We start from the raw sequence: 23,775 nt of genomic DNA, 5'->3' as shown, positions 1-23,775 counted from the left end.
AAGACCTTGGTTAGTATTGTGTCTTTGTACCAGATTTCCAGAAAGTCACTCTCCAAAACTGCCACCTAGATAGCCCTCAAAAACTCCTGAGAGAAACTATACTTTCATTCAAATCACAGAAATAAAAACCTCAGAAGGTTGCTGATTGCACTCCATCAATATAGTGGTTATATATTCTTTTGAGCTCTTCCCAAACTAAGCAAAGCTTTGCCTCATATTTAATTTAAAAGAAATCAGCGACAAGTGTTTAGACTGTTGGTCTGGCCCATCTTTGAAGGCTGTGAAATTTTTCTCTGACTGTCAGGCCTCTGACAGCACGTCCAGACTTAAAGTGCACCCTCGACTGCATACCGCTGCACTTTAAAACTCATGTCCACTCATCCTCCCTTTGTGTGTGTGAGCAGATGGGTGTGATGATGATGATGAGGATGATGGTGGTGTGATGATCTGGAGTCAGGTCATGAATCTAACAGCAGCGGGTGGTTTGGCTGCCTGATTTGGCAGCAGCGGGTTTTGGCGTGTGTCCTCTGTGTGTGTTTGTCTCAGTGCGCTGCCAGGAGCAATGCCGTTATCTCCTGAATACAGAAGTCAGGGGAAAAGCTCTCTAGTTTTTTTTTTGTTGTTTATTTGTCTTTTTTTATCACCATGGTTGTGTTTGTTAAAGTATGCAGAGGAGTTTATTGGTATATTGTTTTTATTTTTTCACATATGCATGCATCCTCATGAGATAGATGAGAAGGGATCATGTCTGAGCATTTCACTCAGTAGTGGCTGGCATCTCATTACCATGGTGAGAGCTGCAGGATCAGGGTTTCCACAGAGCAAATAATGCAGTCAGTCTGGTCTTTGCTCCGAACGCAGTGAAACAGATGAACTTTGCCATCATTTTAAAGATTACATATGCAGAGTTTGTTTGTGTGCAAAGTAAAATATGGCCTCATATGTCCCCAGCAGCACAGCATGGCAGCAGTAATAGGTCCATAACTCATGTTTTACAACCAGAAAACTCCACAAACAGAGGAAACAGAAAAATGGTAGTGCTCAAAAAACCAAAAATGACTTTGTTAGATGAACCTTAATTCAAGGAATAGAGCCAAACCAGAGGACCTTTTGTTTTTCATATATTAGACAATATCCTTATTTGGAAGCCCAAAGCTGTTGCTTGTTAGACTTGTTTCCAAGATATGGAAGAATTTCAAAATATCTTTCTCTCCAACATGGCAGCCAGGTCTACTGCAGAGTTACAAAGCGCTATTTCATAACCAAAATCTTCTATTTGTTGTGTATTGTGTGCTTCTTCTGCAGTATACATGTAATACATGTATTTTATAGTTTTTAGAAACAGACTCCCACTGGCTACTTTTCAACCTGTGGGGATGGTGACTAGACGATGTCATGACTGCAAATAACTAGCTGTTACCACAGAAAATAATCCTCCAGGCTCAGTGTAGCTCTGGGTAACTCCTGGGTGTCAGTGGCAGAGATTTCCCAGATGCAGGATCCTGTCTCCATTGACAGGATCCTTGTGTGTCTGATCTGGGACTAGGAAAGACCCTCGAGCCCATAACAGCTTGCCACTGCTCTCTATAGGAAGTGACAGATAACTGCAGCCAATTACACGAACCATTAAGGTCATTGTTTTGGTGTTTAGAAAGATTCCCAACCTGCAGGAAAACTGGTTTCATTATTGGTTTTTTTCCCACTCAAAACATTTTGTTGTGACTTTGTTCTTTTATGTTGTCCGTTTCTCAATTGCTGTCTTAATGAGTTTTTGACTGATTGGAACAGAAATGTCACCAAGCAGAAGCAGAAAATCATTTTTAGATTTGTTCAGCAAAATTATCCAGTAGGGGAACATTTTTATTAGCTGTAAGTACTATATGTGCAATTTAGGCCTTTTTATTTCACAACAATACTGGATTTGTCACCTAGGATATTTTGTTTCTTCTATGAGATGTTAATGAAACGCAGAAGAGGTACAGATGCAATTTGCATTTCTCTGAAATGAGGTGCCGCGACCCGAAACACGACGAAGCAGGGACAAAACAAGAATTAATGCAGTGGATTAGAATTTATTAATTAGAACAAATTATTATTGCTCCCTATGAGTAAATATAACATTTAGGATTTAAAACTATAGTAAAAACAATGTTTATTAAAATGTTCTAGAGCTAAAGAAAAAACACTTAGAGACTTTTTACTGCAATATGAATAATACATTAAGAGGAGATTAAGTGTTGTATAAATCTCACTGTTTAACTTTGTGTTCTGCAGACATGCAGAGGCAGACGAACACGTCATCCAACACTGTTTCTGCTACACCTCAACAGTCCTCACTTCAACTCTGGCCTTTCAGAAAGAACAAAAACTAAAAGTGGAATGCCAGGTATCTCACATTTCCCCACTCACTCTACACACACTCAAACACACATATGCAGTTCACAAGTTTACATGCCCTTATCATTAATATGAAAGTCATAATAATCTGGTCTTTTAATGATTGATTTGAACTACCCCGTCTTTAAAGTGTGTGTTATTATACAACAAGTATATATAATGACTTTCAAAAAGAAGATTTGGGTGTACAAATGTACTGTTGGTTTTCTCTAAACCAACCTAAATATGTTAATATATCCATTTGCCCCCACTAATAATAATTCTTAATGGATATTTGAACACTCATCTCATTAGAAATAATAAAGTAAATTGTAGAAACTTAGTTTTACTCTGGCTTTTCGATTCCAAAGCTGGTTTTGGTGTGCGTTTGACATCATCGTCCTGCTAGAGCACCCACCTGTGCCCCAGCTGCTACTTCCATCTGTGATTTGTGCTAAAAGGGGGAAAATTCAAGGTAGTCCTTCTTCACTATCCCTATTACTTTGCTCAGTGCACCAGTACCACTGCTAATAAAGCAAACCCCCAAAACCTCCATGTTTGCCAGTTGGTTTGGTTTGAAAGCTTCACCTTGACCAAACATTCATCTTTCAGTGTGGCCAAATATTTCAACTTTTGATTTGTCTGACCATAAAACTAGATAATAAAAACTGTGTTGATTTTCTGCAGCTTGCTGGGAGATACAGTATTTCTCCATATATTAGTGGGAGTACACACACACTAATTTCAGCCTGAGAAAATCTTTCATAAATTCAAACTTGTGCACCCAATTCTCGGTTTTAAAATCATTCAGATTGCATTTTCTATTATTAGTCAAGTTGTTCATAATTAGTATGCCATTTATATGATAATGAAGGAATGTTCGTTACATTCTGAAGCTGTTTTTTGATGAGCTTGTTATTGTCCACCATTTCCCTTTTTAGGCACTTCTGCAAGTAGCCAAGAATCTCTTCACACACTTGGGTACGTCTCTTTCCCCGTCTCTGTCTGAATGTCCAGTGAACAGACACTGTTGGAAGATCTGCTTTGCTGGCAGATATTTAAATGCTCACCTTTGAAACTAAATCGTGCGCATAATTGAATGAGATATTACTGACCATAAAGGTGATAATGTCCAGAATCATAATAATAAACTTAAAAGGGCATTAAAAATGATGGCTCTGCCATCCTCACACTCCCATTCTTATAAAACAGCCAGCAGCAACAGCAGAACATGTCATTGTTGATTTATCATGATTGCGAGAACAAAAATTGATCCAGTGTTAGAGCAAATTGCCACTCACTGGACTGAACCCATGATTACAAAAGCTCTTATCAGCTTGTGCTGTTGATCCCCAGGTACTCATGTTGTAATCTCTGTTTCTGTCTGCCTGGGCTCTATTGTACTGCTATAATTTTCTCTGTTTTCTTTTGGATTCCTCCCTCTCTCTGTCTCGTCCTCTCACCCTGATTCCTTCAGATGATGTGTCAGTGCTGCTACAGGAAATAATTGTGGAGGCCAGGAACCTGAGCGATGCAGAGATGTAAGCCCTCTGATTTATCCTAACAAGGACATTTTAATGTATGTTAGAAAGGGAGAGCATGCCTTTGTAGATGGGAAATCTCTTTATCTCTATTTGCAAAAGGCTATTTCTGCTATTTGTTCTCAACCAGCTTGCCTGATTTGATTAAAGTTGCAAATTGACTTGAAGTGGAATGAGAAAAGCCTCTGTGAAGTTATCAGCTTTGCTCTGTTTTCTGTCACCTTTCTAATTTTGCCTCTCTCCGCTCTCCTAGCTGTTCAGTGTTCCTGCTGGATCGGGATAGCCATGAACTAGTGGCGAAGGTGTTTGACGGAGGTGTTGTTACTGATGAAGAGGTAAAGCAATCAAAAATATGTTCAATGTAAAAAGTAGGTATACATATTAAACTGCAAAATTTTCTTTATGATCTGTCTTCAAATCAAATAAATATAACCTCAGAAGAGCAGAAATTATCCACTGTCATTACTATGTATAAAAAAAGTTCAATAATGCCAATCAAATGCTCTGTTTTAATCATGCAGTATAAAAGCCTCTAAAAAGGAGAATGTTTTGATGCTTTGGAGATGTGCGATACAAAAACATCAACAAAAACATCAATTACAGAGAAGTAATTCTTCAGACTCAGAAATGTTAGAGGGCAATGTCCAAATATCTGGCCTCGATCATTCTGCAGCAACAAAAGACTGCAGACTAGTGGAAAAGACAGTAACCAATCTTTGTAGGATCATCAAGTTTACCTAGAGGTCAGACAGTACAATACTCAGAGAAATTTCAAATAAAATATTTCAGACCCCACTGTCCTTAGCTCTTATATTAGATGTCAAAGTTTATGACAGTTCAGTTAGAAAAAGACTAAACCAGGAAGACTTGCTTAGTTGCAGACAGAAAGCCTCTTCTGTGTAGATGGAAAATGGCTCCAGGCCTTGAGCTAAAGTCTGGAAAAGGTTCATTTAAAGACATAAGAGCAAAGTGGATATGTTTATCTACAATGCATAGCAACTTGTCTGATGGAACCAAATACAACATACAGTATATTGAATTAAGTTTTCTTTGGAGCTCCCTGACCTGTGGAACTAGCAGCTACAGTCAACTCTGGCCTAAGCATACACAGGTCTATTGGAGCTAAAAGTGGGACCATTTTTACAACTTCTGAGTTTGGCTGAAGCCTTGCTTTGCAACAGGCAATCATGCCTAAGAGATTATCTAAAAAAGAAAGACTGAAAAAACATTGTTGCAGAGCTCCTGTTCAGTCATAGAAGTCAATCTAAATGAAGTACTGCTAAGGTACCCAAAAGCCTTCTTCTCACTCAATTGGAAACTGCCTAGTGTTCTCCTAGACCTCCAAGACTTTTCAGCCAAGTGCTGAAAACCTTTTTCCAGCACAAAGCCATGAAGCTATTGAACCCTTAGTATTTAACAATAAAAGATTTCTTCCTGCTTTCCAAACTATACTAAAATACTACAAGCCTAGGTATCCCATCTGTACTAGGATCTTTCCTTACAATAAATGGAATTTCCTAATAAATTATAGGAGGTTTCTGCACCTCCACCATCAGTTTCAGCCCTTCTGATGAGAAGCACCCGCAGTATTTTAATTTCTCTAAGTACAGAATGCAGTGCACTGCAGAACAAATGTTTTAGCATCTGTGCACCTATGTTTGTCTGAAGCATCATGCACACAAAACCCAAAATCATTTTTTGAATTAAGCTCAATCCAGTCCATATATGTACAATTTGAACAGGTGTGCACTTCTTCCCAGCTGGGACTGAATCTTGATGTGCAAGGGGCCAAACTTTGGTTAAGTGTGCAGATTATTATTGCTGCATCCAGTGTTACCTGCATTGCATCTGCAACACCAAAAGTGTTGGAATAAATTAGGCTACATTGGGTCAGTCATGTATTGATGTTATTTGGCTCGCCGGTGGATTACTTTGGAGTTAGGTCTGCACACCCACTCTTTGTTCAAATTCTCAAATGGCCAATCTGACCAGGTACACGCAGACCACTTGTCATGGATAAGCCACCACTGCTGCTTTCAGGCTCCTAAACATACAACCCAGGAAAAAAAGCTTGACTGCCATCATGATAACAAAGCACCACAAATCTTTGGTGCAAGCTCAAAACAGTTCTCCCACATGCTATGAAACTGATAAGTTGGTGTGTTATTCCTGGCAAAGCTAAACTCTACAAGCTGAGAAACATTAAGGTATTCTACTCAGCAATATGTCATATTAGGTGGAATATGTCATTTAATACATCACATTAAATTAATACAAACTTTATACAGTACTAAAGCATTTCCAGGAGTGACAGGATGATGCATGCAGCTACAGACCATGAGAGGTCATTGAATAGTTTAATGGGTATAAAATTAATGTGAATAATATATTACACCAGGTTTTAACCCAGTTTAACATTAAATTAGGCAGTCGCTTTGGGAAGAATGATGATCTTACCCTCTAGTAAAGCTCCAGGGACTGTTGTAGTGAATGCTAATGTGCAGTGAAGCTCTAGTGTGGGCACATGGTTGCCCAGCACCTTACAACATCCCTTTGATATCAAATGATCCTATAATTTGTCTCTTGTCTCATTGTGTGTATTCGACTTTTTTAAATGTATTTTTCCGCATAGTGACTTATCCAGCATCTTCCTTTTGGCCTAGTTGTCTCAGAAGAATTCGGCAGTGTTTGCAGCGAAGAAACTGGGGCATTTTTTGCATTTTTTAGAAAGTTGGCATGTGACAAACTTAGCCCACTAGTTGGGAGACTGAGCTGCTTGTCAACTGCTTACTCACTGTCACAGATATTTTTATTAATTTTATAAATGTCTTTTGTAAGGAAAACAACTCTGTGTTTGTGTCTGAATGCAGAATGAGTTTCGTATCCCAGCCGATCAAGGCATCGCAGGCCATGTTGCAACCACCGGTCAGATTTTAAACATTAAGGATGCCTACTCCCACCCTCTCTTCTACCGCGGCGTGGACGATAGCACCGGCTTCAGGACTCGCAACATTCTCTGCTTCCCCATCAAAGACGAAAACAACGGTAAGGATGAAATGACACATTTCCATACATTACTGCAGGTAAAAAGTACACAATTCAGTAACACTCCAGCAGTAATATATTAATACTGCTGGAAAAGAAGTGAAGCTGCTTTAAAATCTAATAGCAGATAGTTACAATTCAAGCTTTCAAATAAAGGAGTTACTAAAAGAAAATAGAAATACAGGAACTAATAAAATAATAGATATTTTTAGCTACAAAGAAAGTTATGCATTTTGTTTTTCTGCGCTGAAGGTGCAGAAAAATTATAAATAAGGGGAGGAAATGTGGGCAATGTGGGTTTTAGATGGCTTTTTATGCATTGTAATTAAAAGAGGTCTGAATGGAGGCATTTATGTGTGTTCACCTAAAGAAAAGACATAAAAACAAAACTCATTCTTCTTATTCAGCACTTTGTAGAGAAGCAGAGCCATATTTGCTACTTTATGATGTCTTTGTACCATTCAGTCATTTACCATGGCAACTAAAGCTATTGAATAGTATTCCAATAGCAAATTTTGTGTTTTTCCTGCACTGTTGCTTTGAGTTAACTACCCTCTGCTGCTCTTTTGTCTGAAAAAGTGAAACTACATTTTCACCCAGGTGATTGTTCAGAATAGCACAAAGAGCAGTTACATCACATCCTTGTGCCTAAATGCTAGAGTGCTCAAAGTGCACTTCAAACCCTCTTCACGGAGTTATTTCAGAAATCTCCGCTTCATGTTGATGGTGCTGCCTAAACTATTTCTGGGCAGAGCAACTTTGCATTCAGTGCTGCTTGTCTCTATATGGAAAAGTGTCTGGAGCTCACCTGTATGATTTAAATTTGGGTCTTTTTCTTTGCAATTAGGATCAACCACAGTGTGAAATTAATCTGAGTTAGCAGAGCTGCTCAACTCCACTTTTGTTCTGCACTTCTTTGCCTCATTATTTTTATTCATCCTTGCATCTTTATCTTCCCGTTTTTGTTCATCATCTACGTTCCTTGCCTTCGTCTTTCTTACCTAATCTTTTCCTCCCACCATCTCCTCTTCTTTTCCTTTCCTCCTCTTTCTGAAATTCTCCATCTCTTAGAGGTGATTGGTGTAGCGGAGTTGGTGAATAAAATGAACGGGCCATGGTTCAACCGCTTTGATGAAGATCTGGCCACAGCTTTCTCCATCTACTGTGGAATCAGCATTGCCCACGTAAGACTTTTCTCCCACTCACAGTCACCTTCAAATCTTGTTTTAGCCTTGCGAATGTCTTTGCGGTGAATAGACTAAAATGAATCTCTTAGAGAATTTTTTTTTTTAAATATACGAAGTAAATCAATTCTTTCAGAAAGAAATGGTAGCATAGAGAAAATGAATTCAGCAGGACGAACAGTGAGCAACATCCTCATGACTAATTCATCCTGAGAAATGAAATATGTTGTTTTTCTGACCTTACAGTGGGTTAAAAAGTAGAAATGTACTGGTTATCCATTATTAGGAGTCGCTCTCCACTTGCGCTGGAACTGTTGCTAATGTGGTCAGAAAGACTGAGCTTGCCTTGGAAAATGAGATCAGTTCAGCAGGAGCAAAGCGCTCATTCAGAGTGGAGGGAAGGAACGTCTCGCAGGAAATTCAAAGAGATCTTGCCTAATGGTAGTGACAGAGCTCTGCTGTGCACTTTAAAAACAGTTTGTACAACAGCTTCAAAGCTATCAACAAACATTCTGCTGGAGAGAAGGTTGAGCCTCGCAACAATGATGTTTATTTCATTAATGATGTTAAAAAAATATGACTGTGTTGTATGGCTCCACCAATACCCAAAACACTTTTATGTTAACATGGGATATATCCTGTTTGGAGACTCTCCGAGTGTAATTTAGAAATCAGGAGAAAGATGCATTTTACTTTCCCTATAAATATAAAAGAACGATGGACAGAAAGCAGGAAGTAATGATAGGAAGGAAAGGTAGCAAGAGAAAGAAGGAAAGAAAGAAGGGTAGAACTAAACTAAAAAGACATAAGGAAGCAATGTAGATAGGTAGCTTTTGACTCAATTAGAAATCAGCAACCTTTTTAAAGAATTGTTGCTTAATTAGTTTTACCAGCAACTTGCAGGGCGTTGTCGACTAGCACATGTTAGCTTGAACATGGGCGGATTTAGCTCTGGTCAGCATTGCATCAGTAGTGTTTGACTGGCAGATGGCCAGACTCGGTGAAGCTGTGTCTCTCAGTTCTCAAATGGTCTTCAGACTCTAGCACCCAGCGTCGGCTAACAGCAATAATCTTGGGGAACCTGTAATTACACACTTTCTTCTGCAGAATTATGAATAAAACTTGAATCACTAGAAGTACATTCATACAGCTGGGAAAATACAGTCACCTACATATTTTTGGATCTAGAGCTTCTGAGTAAAAAACAGGCCTTCTCTCTGCCAACGAGAGAAGGTGTGCACTTGTTTCTCAAGTGGGTGTGCTTCCTTCAGCAGCTCAGTTTTGTAACCAGATATTAGATTTTCACATGGTAAAACTCCTCTTCCTGTTGAAACTGAAAGTGTGTTAATTCACTGCATGGTGGGATAAACAGTCCCTACACCAGTCTCCTGTAGTCAATTCTTTATGGCAGGAGGTCCAACATTAGCAAAAGGAGAGGCGAGAGAGAGAGAAAAAAGGGAACAGAAAGAAAGAAGAGTAAAATGTCAACATTGGATCAAACAAGAAAAACAAAACAAAGAAAGGAAAGAAAGAAATGATTAGAGGATAAAAAGACGAGAACACTGTCCTACAGGGAAAAAATACAAATGAGAAAGCAGAGTGGAGCTAGAAGAAAGAGAAAAAAACAGATCCTTATTACAATCAAATTACATCTCAGAAATATTTTATTCAACATTTCCGATTCACTGTGTTATTAATCAGCACTTGTGGAATGTGACCTTTCAGTAACTGCAGGTATTCAATAGAATATCTGCAAACTATAAAGAGAAGCAATTGGGAAAACAATGGCTTTCAATGACACTTATTAATCATTTGAAGATTGCCAAATACAATGTTAACCAATGCCTGTACTTTAACGGGCTATCCAGTACTGATATGTGAGTTTTAATCAGTTATGTTCAGCTGTATTTTATATCATAGGAAAGTAAAAAGGAATTAAAGCAACACCATAAAGAGGATTATTTATTTACAAAGATGATTTTTCTCTGTATTGAGAAACCAGCATTGTTATTTTTGTTTGTGATTCATATGTTCTTTAGTCTCTGCTCTACAAGAAAGTACATGAAGCTCAGTTCAGGAACACGCTTGCCAATGAAATGATGATGTACCACATGAAGGTAACCTCGCATTTACCCACGACACTGGGCATTGTGTTCCTCAGATAATGTTCCCCATTTTGTAAAATGCTGCTTGCATGTGCTGCAGGTGTCAGAGGAGGAGGTGACTAAGCTGCTTGTGACTGGAATCGAACCCGTGAATGAGATTCATCCGTGTTTTGCCGAGTTCACCTACACTCCCCGTTCCCTTCCTGATGACACGACGCCTCATGTGAGAAAAAGAGGAAGAGGGTGTGGGGTGAAAGAAAAAATGACAATCAGAAGACAAACCAGAAGAATGAGTAATATTTTCTGCTCCTTGTGTGTGTGTCTGCAGGGCGTCCTCAGCATGTTTGAAGATATGGGTTTCATCAACACGTACAAGATTGACCTGCACACTCTCGCCAGGTTAGACACTTGCATCATTCCATGTTCTGCATATGAGAGTGTGGCTTTTTTCTTCAGTAACCAGCCTTCTTTGATTATGTTTCTCTCCACATTCTTCAAAAATGACTGTATTAACCCAGTTTTGAGTACAATAAGCTAAAAATACAAGTGAACAGCAACTGGCTTCAAATACAAAGCATCAATTTATAGTTACAGCCCATACCTGACACTACGATTAATGTGCATTTAGATCCCTTATGTTTCTACTAAAAGTAGCAGCCATATTTATTTATTCTAATTACACAAAGGATAAAATTAAGCATATTCTTTCAGTGTATCAGTAAAGGTAAAAAGTTAATAGCATTTCATGTCAATAGGTGAGATAGATGTTACATTTAGTGAAACATAGCTTGAACAATTTAGCCATTTTTTTATTGTAGCTTGTTATGGTATGCAGGCAATGCCCAAAAGTTATGTTTAAAGATCAGACTGAAAACCAAAAAATTATGGAAACAAGATTTTTATCCCTTGAGAGTAAAGTCACTGAGATTTATATCAAACTTCAGTTTTCACATAAGCTGTGATAAAGAGCCTCTGGTGCTACATAATCAACACTGCAGCTGAGCTGTAATATAGCCACATTTTTATTAATTCCCCTTCTGCTCTTTCAGCTCAAGGAAAGAGGTGCACTTATCAAACCAGGTCATGATGTTCAAAACCAAATTACATGCTGCAAATAAAAAAATAAGTGGGGAAATGATGTGGCCCTTTTAATAGCACATGTCCCAGTGTCACATGATGTGATGGCAAGTATAATTAAACCGCTGCCTTGGTGACAGGTTCTGTCTGATGGTGAAGAAAGGCTATAGGGATCCTCCATACCACAACTGGATGCATGCCTTCTCTGTCTCACACTTCTGCTACCTGCTCTACAAAAACCTAGGGTTGTCCAACTACCTCGAGTGAGCACCCATCTCCTAAATACTTAATAATTAAATGTTTGCTGTGTTGAAATGAAAATGATTCTACTTTTCCTGTTTTTATGCAGGGATATAGAGATTTTAGCTCTCTTTGTTTCCTGTATGTGCCATGATCTGGACCATCGCGGCACCAACAATTCTTTCCAAGTGGCCTCGGTGAGAATATCCACTAAAATCTATATGTCTTTTTTTATATGGAAGTGATATTGAATAGGTACAATAATGCAAAATAATCAGTCAGAGTGTGTGACGGGATTAAAAACACCCGGTGTGATGCTAAGATGTCTCTGCGATGAGCAGCCTTTTGCTCTGGTTCACTTTAATCATACATAGCCCTGCAGTGCTAAATTACTCAAACACACAGGCAGAAACAACAACAAAGGGCATACTTTAAATCAACAATCTACCAGCATCCCTGTGTGCTTTTTAGTTTCCAAGCACAGCTAATACAAGCCGTTTCAAAGAAAACAGTGTTGCTGTTTGCCCGATGATGTAGTTTTCCCTGTTTGTGGATGCTGCTGAAGGGACTCTGTCTCATTTTTGTCTCTGTTTGACTTTCAGCAATCAGTCCTTGCTGCTCTCTACAGCTCTGAGGGATCTGTAATGGAGGTGACTCAAGCTTGGACATTTCTTTTTTAAATCCTCACTTTCTTTATATCACAATCTGAAACGCAAATCTGTATTTTTTTTCGTTTTACTTTATTTTGAATAAATTGCCTTCGATTTGCTAATATTGTGTGCCACTGCGACATCTAGTGGCCAGAACAAAAAAAGACGTATTGTTTTGAAGGAAGAAAATCAGATCCATCAAAATTTGTTTTGCCTTTTGCCTGCGAAACATGACTCAGCAATATTACAACTGCTTTCTTCATACTCTGTTTGCTGTGACAGAGACACCACTTTGCCCAGGCAATTGCTATTCTCAATACACAAGGCTGCAACATCTTTGAGAAATTCTCCAGGAAGGTGAAATACAACATTTGCATCAATTTCAGTGGCTCTCTAAACTTTTTTGAATTTTTCTGCAAATTTATGGTGTTATTTCTATATTTCTAGGATTACCAGAGGATGCTGGATCTGATGAGAGACATAATTCTGGCTACAGACCTAGCTCATCACCTTCGAATTTTCAAGGACTTGCAGAGGATGGCTGATGGTATGTGTCAGTAGTTAGCAGACGCTTTGATCAGAACGTTCTAAAAATAGCAGTATCGGACACTTATTGGACAGTAGCTATGCAACAATTTAAAGGGTACATTTTGCTGTCACGTCAAAAAGAAGAAAAAAAAACTTTACTGTATTTCATCAGAATATTATTTGATAATTCAACATATAGTCATGCAAAATTGTGAAGTGGAAGAAAAGAAATTATAAAAAATATATATTCAGCTCCTTTTATTTTTTTTTCTCCAAAGAGTTTTTGCAGCGCTAGTGGCTTGTATTTTTTAGACAGTAGGCAGACAGGAAGGAGGGTGAGGAGAGGGGGAAGACATGCGGCAAAGGTCGTCGGGATCGGGAGTCGAACCCACGACGTCGGCGTCGGGGACTAAGGCCTCCAAACGTGGGGCGTGCTAACCCCCTGCGCCACCACAGCACGCCCCTATTCAGCTCCTTTTACTCCTAATATCCCTAAATAAAATCCAGTGCAACCAAATGACTTCAAAAGTCACCTAATTAGTAAAAAGACAGTAAATAGAGTCAGTCTGTGTGTAATTTAATCTCAGTCTAAATCCATTTGTTCTATGAAGGCAGAACATTAGTGGACAACATTATGAAGACCAAGGAGCACAACAATGAAATCTGTGGTGGAAATGTTCAAGGTTTAGATACTTTTGCTAGATGCTGCAGTATTGGATAAAAAATAAGGTTCTGCTTGAGGTTTTATAATAACTAACTAATATTCTAAAGATTTATGGTGAAGCTTGCAGCATTCGGCCTCGGCATTCTTAATAATCGTCCACAATTGCTTACACTCCCGTGTGACTTAATTGGGTGTAACGTCTGGGCCAGAGGTTAGTTACGCCTGAATGCAACCAATTATGAGTTATCCTGAGTGGATGCCTCTGCAGTGAATTCAGCTTAAGCTGCTAAAAGGATTCAAGGATACACAAAACCTCTAAATGAGTGAGAAATTCCTCTGCACTGCAGAGTCTGTGAATTTTAGACAGAAACAGATGAAACAAATTGCATAGGATTGGTCTTTGGATTCTCAGAAGTTTGAGAATCAGCGGCTAAAATATGTATTTGTTTGTCATTAAATAATGAACTTGCCAGTTGCCAAATATTGATGTTTTTATGTATCCAACACCAAACTCCACTGATAATGCAGAACACAAACACAAAAAGTAGCAAAAGAAGCTCAAATGTGAGTTTATAATGTGAAGATTTATGTGGCGAATTGTCAACAGATGGGGAGAAAATCAGGAGAAATGTTGTCTTACTTCAATAACTTGAATATTTAACAAACCAGAACTCTACCCAAGGGTGGAAAAGTCCTCTGTGACTTTTTGTAATCCACAGCAGTGGTAAATGACCAATTGTGACAAAAATTATTTTTTTAAAAAACAAGCAATTCTTGAAGGATTTAGGTAGATGCAATGATTTCTGCCCTGGTTCTAGCACTACTTAAATTTCTCTTTATATCTGTGTCATCAGAACATATTAGAAAATCATGAAGTGGTTCTGTAAAACAAAACAGCAGTAAACAGAAGGAACTGAGAGTCTACACATAATTAGTCCGTGTTTTACTCCTGAGGGTTTAACTACGCTGCACTAATAAAGCCGGTAGAAAATTTGTTCCAAGGCAACATTGTTTCAAACAACAAATCATCATTCATAAATCATAGTACCTTTCTGCTATTAGAAAGGCCACTAAATCAGAAAAGTGAGTTTTTAAAGTGAATTATCTCCCTTGTAAAACAATTGAAGGGATGATGATTAGAGTTTCAACTATTTTTGGCTCTAAAATATGGTATTTAGTATGTCAAACTGAATTGATGTGATATCATTGAATTGTGTCTGTGTGTCTTTTAGATGGATACAATACAAAGAGTCGCACCCATCACTCCTTGCTGCTGTGCCTGCTGATGACTTCCTGTGATCTGTCAGACCAAACCAAGGATTGGAAAACAACACGCAAGATTGCAGTCAGTTCATAGCCTACACTAGTGACTATACTGTACATCCCACTACACAGAACTTCTGTAGACATTTTATTGTTTCTTATTAGTACAGTTATAAAGTTTTTCACAAACCAAAGACTGAACAGCAAATTTTGGGGGACATACCCAAATGTAAATAACCTTTAAACTCCATTATACGCTCTTCTGTGCAATCACATTGCATTTTTTGGATTAGGTTTTTAATCTTGACCTGCCCCCTTTTACAAATACCAAAACCTTGCCCTAAATCCTAACCTCAATCTCCAAACACCTAATGTCTAAATCAGATGCAGAGTAATCCTTGATCCCGAAACAAAAAAACCATGCACCTCTTTTCTTCAGCAGAGATTACTGTACAATATCTGGCTTGTTTCAGTCGCAGTGGGCACAGTCATCACTTGTAATAAAGGGGAACAGCAGGTGTTTGTATTGGCAAAATGAAAAAAATAAAATAAAATCAAGCTTGTGGGACAGCAGCCTGGTGTAAAAGAATATCATCAAGCATGTATTCAACATGCATGTGACCACTTTTAAGCTATAATACAAGTACATGCTTTCATATTTGCATTTTTAAACCCTTGACACAAATCCAGACTGAATTTTATCACTGTCACCGTTCTGGAAACATGAAACCATGTGTGCAGTGATATTTGTATGCCTCTGTCTGTCCACAGGAGCTGATTTACAAAGAGTTCTTCTCTCAAGGAGATCTGGTATGTCTCAGCAGCTAAATGCTTTCTGCTGCAGCATGTGGCTGAACTTTGAGTCCTTATCAAGATTATTGAGCTCATTACTCATATCAGTGTACTGTGTGCTCATTGCGTATGTGCAGGAGAAAGCCATGGGGAACAGACCAAGTGAGATGATGGACAGAGAGAAAGCGTATATCCCAGAACTACAGATCAGCTTCATGGAGCATATCGCTATGCCCATCTACAAGTGTGTACAAAACTGGCTCCCTCAAGACACTTTACTCTACTTTACATCATCTCGTGGTCAATTTCAGGAGAAATTTTTGCTTTAGATTTTGCTGACAGAAATTGTTTAAAAACATCTAAAGTTACTTGCTGAGTTTTAGATTTTTTTTATTAATTTGTTTTTATTTACGTATAATCCACATTTCTTTTCCAAAAGCTGTTTTCAGTGCTCTTCACATTTCATGACTGGCTTGTGAAAAATACGGAAGCTTTTAGCAGCTAAGTCACATATTTCACACAGGAGACCAGAGGAAGGAAAACGGATCAAATTAGGGGTAAAAATGTTAATGTTACTGCATTACTGTTGAGGAAAATTAAAGAACACGCCTCCTGTAAATGAGCTAATGTAGCTTTTTACCTGAAAATACAAAATTAAGGGATTTTCTTCTCTTTTTTGTGTAATTTTGCAACAAATACTTTAATAAAAAGAGAAGATTTAAGAGTTTACTATTCTTCAAAGTCAGCAGGTTTCAATGCAGACACATCAAAAGGTTAAGTTTGAGGTTCCACCCAGAAAATTGTCGTATGCACCACACTAACATTTGTTTTTTCAAAAGCTTCCCTGCATTCTCAGAAAAGTTTTTACAGGTAAAATTTGCCTTGATTTATAAACACACTTAACTTCCAACATTATAGTAACATTTGTAGCTTTTTTTTCAAAATTCTTTTGTTTTGGTCTAAAACTCATGAGTTGAACAAGCTTTAATTGTGTTCTATTTGAAATAAGATTAACAAACATTGTTCCTACAGATTGAAATAAGTACTAAACAATAAGGGGGAACACATTAGATGTTTAATTCCTCTAACTTTGCTCACAAATAGAATGAATTAAGATCAGATTTTAGGCTATCAATCATTTCTATTTCTGTGATGAACTATGACAGTGAGTTTTTTTGTTTTTTTTCATTGGTCAGTGTTTCACCTGGTGCACGAATCTAAGTGCTCTTATGCACAGATCACAGCTTAGATGTAAATAAAAAGTTTTGTCTTGCTAATTTTCCTCCTCCCGCACGCAGATTACTGTCCGAACTGTTCCCCGGGGCCACTGAGCTGTACGAGCGGGTGGCAGCGAATCGAGAGCAGTGGACCAAAGTCTCCCATAAGTTCACCATCCGTGGGTTGCCCAGCAACAACAGCCTGGACTTCCTGGACCAGGAGTACGAGCTGCTTCAGTCGCAGGGTGCTTTTGGGAGCGATGACCACTGCCTGAATGGCTGTCTCGATGACACAGAGGGAGGTCAGGGCCAGTGACAAACAGCGGGGCCTCCAACAGCGTGTTAATCCGGAAGTTTTCTTGTGGTCCAATAAGAGGCGAAGAATACCTTTCTAGAGGCCAAAGACAGGCTGGTCTCTCTGATGTCAACCAGCTGGTGTGCTTTAGTGGGCCTTGCAGGCTGGAAACTGAATCAGACGGATGTTCTGAACCGATTCGTCTGAGTCACTGATTCGATGCTTGATGTCGCTTGTGTCAACCAGTCGAGGAGCGTAAAAGATGACGAGTATCTTTCTACATGTCACACGTTCATTCGTACAGTACTGATCCTTCTTAAGATTGTAAAAATAAAACAAATCGACACATATTCGCACAAACAAGGTGGAAGCATTGGTAGTTGTGGCAAAGACTCCCGCGTGTAACAATGAGATGAAGTGCTCTACTTTCTGTTACAGCGTGTGATCATTTCCGTTGCCACAGATCCCACCTGCTGCTTATGAATGCATGGACGGACACCTTACCAGTTATAAACCAATCTGTGATAATTTTCCCCATTCGTAGGAAATTAAAGCATTCTATTTTTACACAATCATAGCAGATTTTGTATCCACCTCGTCAGAGTATGTTTAGGAGAATCATGACCTCTTTTTGTTCTTGTTCATTCATTTCAACATATAAACTCTCCTTCTCTGTTTTAGTGGAGTTTAAGGGACATTTTTGACAATCACCCATCAATAACAACAGAGGCCATAAATTAAAAAATATATATAAATGGACACATGCATTTTGTGAACATTAGTCACAGGTATTTACCCCCTTTTATTGTTTGTGCTTTTTGTTGCATTAAAAATGTTTTAGATCATCAAACAGAATTTGATATCAGACAAAGGTAGCCTAAAGTATGAAATCACTATTTATTTTCTGTATCTCAATATTTAAATCCAAACTAACTTTGACCTATGTAAAAAAAAAAAAAAAAGTGCTTGGACCCTACATCTAACGACTGGCTTCAACAGATGCCATCAGTCACTGCAATGACAAGCAATGAGTTTTTTACAATGTTGTGGAGAAATTTTGTCCCACTATTATTTTCTGAATTGTTTTAATTTAGCCACATTGGAGAGTTTTGTGCAATGATTTGCCTGTTTAAGGTCATGCCACCGCATATATAGGAACTTTGAGTGCAGGACTGGATTAGGCCACTTCAAAACCTTGCCTTTGTTTCTTTTTTGAGTCAGTAAAAGGTGAACTTGCTGGTGTCAAGTGAGCTAAAGATAAATATCAGAAATTGGTGACTGCAGCCTTATTTTATGTTACGGAGTTGAATTTAATGACAGAAACTTGTTGGGGTCCTCAGGCTGAAATACAAGATGCCATTTTTGTCCATTGTGTTTCTTATATTTCAGTCATGAACACTGATTTTAACATAGGCAGATATAGCGCTTTAAATGTTGTTCCGGGTTCCTTTTTTTACATCCTGGATGAGCCATCAACATGCTTCTGCATTAATTATGATAAACCAATCTCTTCCAGGAAGGTTTAACCACTGCTCTTGTTTTTTGTTTTTTTTCTCCATTTGGGGATAGCAGCTCTTATTGCTGCCTACAGGAGTCCCATACCCTCACAAATATATTTGGAACACTTCCCAGATTGATGCTTGTTAATTATATTTTCCCATCTGTTCTTGAATTTTTTTTGGTTGGAGTATAATATGTTGCTTTTTTAAGCCTACTTCATGTTGTCATACAGATTCTATTCACGTTATTTTCTGATTCTAAAGGTCTGACAATAATGAGGTTGTACTTAATGAAAATGAACCAAAAAATAGGTTAAGTCACAGATAATTCATAAATTTACAAGGGAGGGGCTAGATTAGGTTTTCACGCAGCACCAGATTAGTTTGGATAGATTTTTCCCCAATAAGTGAAATTCTAATTTGAAGACTGTTTTTTGTATTTATTCTGACTGTCTTTGTCTGATATTAAAGGTTATTTGATGCTCTGAAACATTTAATTTCGAAAAGAAAATGCAAAAACAGTAAAAAATCTAGGACAAATATTTACTACAGCACTGTTTTTTTCATAATCTAAATTATTTAATTACCCTTTTTGCATTTTTGTATTTTTTTTTCTTTAATTAACCATTTCAAGACAAAAAAGAAAAGCCCTTTAAACAATCCATCTCATTCATTGGTGTAACTGTGCAGTAGAGTGTGTTAAGTAGAGTGTGTCACTGAGTGTGTCCTATGGATCTGCCTTATTGCGTATCTTTGCTGCCTTTATTAGAGCTTTTAATATATAAAAGTGGAATAAAAAGTCTGTTTAGTATGTTTGTTGAATATTCCTATGGACACTGTGTTGACTGAGAACATGTATATTTTGTAAAACACTTGTTTAAAGACCTCAAACGTTGCATCTTTTCACTTCTTTTCTATTCCTGCCTGTCTGTGCATTCTACATGAAAGCATTGTTACGTAAGAAACATAAGAAAAAAAAGAATCAACAAGAGATGTAGCCATGATAGAAAACATCAAATAGGGTGTGTTTTCCAGTTTTGTGCATCATTAAAAAAACCTAAAACTTCAGAGAAATGGGGCTTAGTGTCACAACATGTCAAACTTACTTTCACATTAACTACAATGACAGGAATATGCTTCAGAGTTAGGATAGGACAGCTTATAAAGTGCAGGATGTTAGTGTGCTATGTATGAACTCTTAAATGAGTGGATGGACAAATAGATAAGACCTTGAGAAACTATTCACATACTGTCATGTTACAACCACAAACGTCAATGTATTTTAATGGATTTTATGTGATAGACCAACACAAAGTCTTTTTATGTGTCCACTACGTCATTCAGTCAGATTGAAAAGCAATTTTTAAGTTTGGTCACAGACTTTTTTCTGCTGTGTTCCTTGGCTGTAATGATGCTGCTTATTCATTAATATTCTCTTACAAACCTCTCGAGCCTTTACAGAACAGCTGGATTTATGTTGAACTTAAATTGAATACAACTCAATTTACTAAATAGATTAATTCTGGGGGTTATTATTTGTACAGGGGTTTATTTAAGGATATCAGGGTTAAACACAAATGCATTTTGCATTTTTTTAGATTAATTGTGGAAAAAAAATTATCACTTCACTTTCACTTTATAGTTTTGCGCTACTTTGTGTTGCTATATCACACAAAATCCCATTAAAATCCAATTTGGTCTGTATTTGTTACGTGATTAAATGTGAAAAGGTTCAACAGGTATGAATGCTTTTTCTAAGGGATTCTAGTTACTGGGGGTTTTCTTATTTTGCATAAGAGTGAAAGTGTAGTAAATGTCAACGAAATTATCAGATTGAAATATGAGATTTTTCTTTCTATATGAAGAATCCCACAAAGGGTATTTTTAGGAAACATTTTGATTTCCTTGGATATACCTGAACAGTGTTGGATGAAGGGGTGGAATCTGCCTTCCTTTGCTTTGTAAACTTACTTTAAAAGGCATCAAGGTGTGTTAAAAAGTCGCTTCTTGGCGTATCATTTTCCTCATTTGTCCTATAATTTGCTTCATATGTCCTTGCTTTTTTATGTGCAATATGAAGCCTCTGTTTCTGTGACAATGCATAGATACTTATGTACGTAAATAGAATTTGCTAAATACCTATGCCTTTTGTTATATTATTGCTTTAGGTCTGAGTTGCCAAAGGCTTTTTAAATGTTAAATCACATTGTTTCCATGAAAAAAGTAAATGAAATGGGACTTTTTTTTCCCGCTATAAATGCTTTTCAGAGTTCAGACCTTTGACAGTTTTCTATGAGTCTGTGTTTGTCTGTTAATGTTTGTCTTAGAGAGTCAGGGCTAAATGTGCCAAGCAAACACTTTCCACTTCCTGGCCCAGCTGCAAGATGAAAGCCAGACGTGGCTTTAGGAATAGCTTGATGTCAGAAGGCTGTTGGTAACCGCGCTTCATCATGTCAGCTTGTCCAGGAAGCATAAAGCCAATCTACTGTATTTCCTCTCATCACAGCAGGAACAGCGGGACTTAAACCTGTGATGCGATAACATTGTAATGATCACCTGTGATGTATTTGCTAAAAGTGGCAAGAATACATATATATATAGATATATATATATATCTATATATATATAGATATATATATTTGCTGTAAATTACAAAGTTTAAAAACTCAAATGTTTTGACTGTCATCATTACAATGGGAAGTACTGTATTTTAATTCTGTAATGTATTTATAGTGTTTGCTACCTGATTTTTTTTTTTTTTTTTAAGTTTGTCAAAGCCATTTTTAAGAAACCCTAAGAAACCCCAAAATCTAAGCTGAAGTTTAGAGAAAGATATATGTGTACTTAAGATATAAAAAAATATTTTACCACAAATAAAAATTCACACTACTTGTATAAATAGTGCTTAAGCTGAGAGGTGAATTTGGTCATCTTTAAAGATTTGTTTGGTGGGCTCTGAGTACTGTTGATCTGGTTCTTTTCAAGAAGAAAGAAAACGTATAACATTTTGGTTTGTTTAAATTTTTTTTTCCTGTCTTTCTTTCTTGAAATAAATCTAGTGAAAGGTGCTTTGGTGGTTGGTTGGTGTGTGTTTGTACAGAAATGCTTCACAACATAACTACCATAAAGTCTACATGGGTGCCTGAAGTAGCATGTTGATGATACTAGTCATTGCAAAGGCATATTTGTGGATCCAGTTGGATCATGTTGCACTATTACATTAATGTCCATGTGAGAATAGAAAACATTTCCACACCTCTGTTAAAATTCCATGGTTTAGTTCTATAAAAGTAAGACCAAGACAAATAACTTTAGACCTATTTCTACCTTTAACTTAATCCATATCTTGTACAACACAGGATAGAAAAAATAACTGAACTCTCCCCTTTTTTCTGGTGGAGGGTAATAAAACACAAAAATCTAAACATTATAAAAGAATTGGGCACATTAACTTTAGATGTCAGACTGTCAGAAGGATCTCATTGATCAAATGTATCAGTCAGGAGAAGACTGATACATACAATATAACATGTAACTCAGAAGGTAGCCACTATCCAGGGGAGAAAATATAGCGCAATGGAAAAAAATAATGAAAAGACAGGAAGTAAACATCTGCAGCATTAAAGGAGCTGTGTTTTGTGGCTGGTATTTGCTAGGTACTTTAATCACTTAGGCTATTATGTAGCTAAACTTGAAAAAATGGTTAATTTGTTGCTTAGTCTGTTTGTGTCAAGTATTTTTTACTCTCGTTGGGGTTTTCAAAGCCTTTTTAAGTTGTATTTTTATCTGCTTTGTACCCATGTTATGACTTGTTGAGTCATTGTGAGTAGTGATTATCCATTGTACATTTTCATATAGCAGAAACAAGCAAAAGCTGAAGTTTAAGTGAAGTGGTAGATGTGAGAACAATCTCTTGTAATCTCCAAGGACACATATTGCCATCAGCACTTTGCACTGAAAGAGCATCACAGGTAAGTGAACTAATTATGGTAAGATTGTGTACAAAAAGAAAACCGTTTATTGACTCAAGAACTTTACAGAGAGAGGTTCAGTTACTCTGAGAAAAATAATTTACATTCTATAATAATACAATTTAGGAATTAGTGTGCTACCACCAGAGTAGAACTTGTTTAGGAATGGCGGCAGGTAGGCTTGAGTGTTTCTGCAAGCACAGTAAGCTAGAGACTCTTTAAAGCTGCTGCTGCTGCTGGTGTTAAGGAGGGTTAGCAAATGAGCCACTTCTCTCCAAGAAAAACATCAAGTACAGAGTGACATTCTGCAGTAAGTAGCATGATTAGACCAAAATTGTTATTTTCTTGGATTAAAACCCTTTCAAATGGTTTCTGAAATGTAAAATTAAGGAGAAGACAGTGAAGGAACTTGTGTCCTCCTAAGAAAGTGGATTCACAATTTTGCATAAAATCAGTCCCATGAATAAAACATCTTCCAAGAGGAGCTTTGCCCAAAGATTCAGGACTAACGGCAATGAACAGTATTCTTCCAGCATGATGAAGCACAAGGTAAACGTTATAACTAAATGCATAACAAAGAAATCCCCCAGATCTGAATCTTATTGAGGAACTGTTGAGGAGTAGCATAAACTTGTTTGCACCAGAAAAGCATAATGAGCACTGATGATCTCTTCACCGTTTTACTTGTTGATGGGTTTGATACATTGGACAGGAGGTTTAATTTTAGTCATTTAAAACAGTAGAAGCAGGAAAAAATGACAAGGGTCAAATTTGGGATTGCTATTTCAGAGCCAGATCATAACTCTAGCTCTTATTGGGTGTTTTCAGTCTGCATGATCAATATCTATCAAAAGTGATCCAAGGAAGGAACAGTAATAAACTGGCAACAGGGTTAAGGATGGGCATGGCTCCCTGATATCCATGGGAAGTGAAGACCGGCCAGTTTGGTCTGAATGAGCAGACAAACATCTGCAGTTTAAATTGCTGAAGAAGTTAATGCTGGACCTGATAGATAGGGATCGGATCCATAATACAGAGTGCATTGCAATCTGTTTTAAATGGGGAATCATCAACCATTCGGGGTCATAATTTTCTGCTTGATTCATGTATTTCATGTTTTAAAAGCCTTTCACGCTTTCTAAATGCGTATTAATAAATTTCAGTATTCCATAGAAATATTTCATAAAAAGGTCTACTTACTGCAGCAGTAAAGTTGACATAAAGTAGATAAAAAACAAATTTTCTGTGAGTAAAACCAAAATGCAGTCATGAATTTGGAATGAGCGTGGTGAAGAATTGAATGATAATACAGAAAACAGAGGACAGAG

At 37.5% G+C, this 23,775-nt stretch overlaps 1 protein-coding gene across 3 annotated transcripts in view; it reads left to right on the top strand.

The window, feature by feature from the left end:
- Positions 1–21,544, top strand: part of pde2a (phosphodiesterase 2A) — a 185,862-nt gene extending 164,318 nt beyond the window's left edge. For all 3 annotated transcript variants that reach the window (XM_032590420.1, XM_032590421.1, XM_032590422.1), the window contains 18 exons: positions 2,275–2,386; positions 3,318–3,357; positions 3,854–3,917; positions 4,171–4,252; positions 6,788–6,962; positions 8,034–8,146; positions 10,186–10,263; positions 10,352–10,474; positions 10,580–10,650; positions 11,469–11,591; positions 11,678–11,765; positions 12,171–12,218; positions 12,501–12,575; positions 12,666–12,765; positions 14,643–14,755; positions 15,445–15,483; positions 15,603–15,709; positions 16,764–21,544. In XM_032590420.1, coding sequence (XP_032446311.1) covers positions 2,275–2,386; positions 3,318–3,357; positions 3,854–3,917; positions 4,171–4,252; positions 6,788–6,962; positions 8,034–8,146; positions 10,186–10,263; positions 10,352–10,474; positions 10,580–10,650; positions 11,469–11,591; positions 11,678–11,765; positions 12,171–12,218; positions 12,501–12,575; positions 12,666–12,765; positions 14,643–14,755; positions 15,445–15,483; positions 15,603–15,709; positions 16,764–16,998 — 1,786 coding nt within the window. In that variant the 3' untranslated portion in view covers positions 16,999–21,544. The remainder of the gene's footprint in view (positions 1–2,274; positions 2,387–3,317; positions 3,358–3,853; positions 3,918–4,170; positions 4,253–6,787; positions 6,963–8,033; positions 8,147–10,185; positions 10,264–10,351; positions 10,475–10,579; positions 10,651–11,468; positions 11,592–11,677; positions 11,766–12,170; positions 12,219–12,500; positions 12,576–12,665; positions 12,766–14,642; positions 14,756–15,444; positions 15,484–15,602; positions 15,710–16,763) is intronic.
- Positions 21,545–23,775: the final 2,231 nt, after the last annotated feature.

This window comes from Xiphophorus hellerii, chromosome 18 (assembly GCF_003331165.1).
Source record: "Xiphophorus hellerii strain 12219 chromosome 18, Xiphophorus_hellerii-4.1, whole genome shotgun sequence".
NCBI lineage: Eukaryota > Metazoa > Chordata > Actinopteri > Cyprinodontiformes > Poeciliidae > Xiphophorus > Xiphophorus hellerii.
The sequence above is the reverse complement of the archived record's forward strand: the minus strand, read 5'-3'. Positions and strand labels throughout refer to the sequence as shown.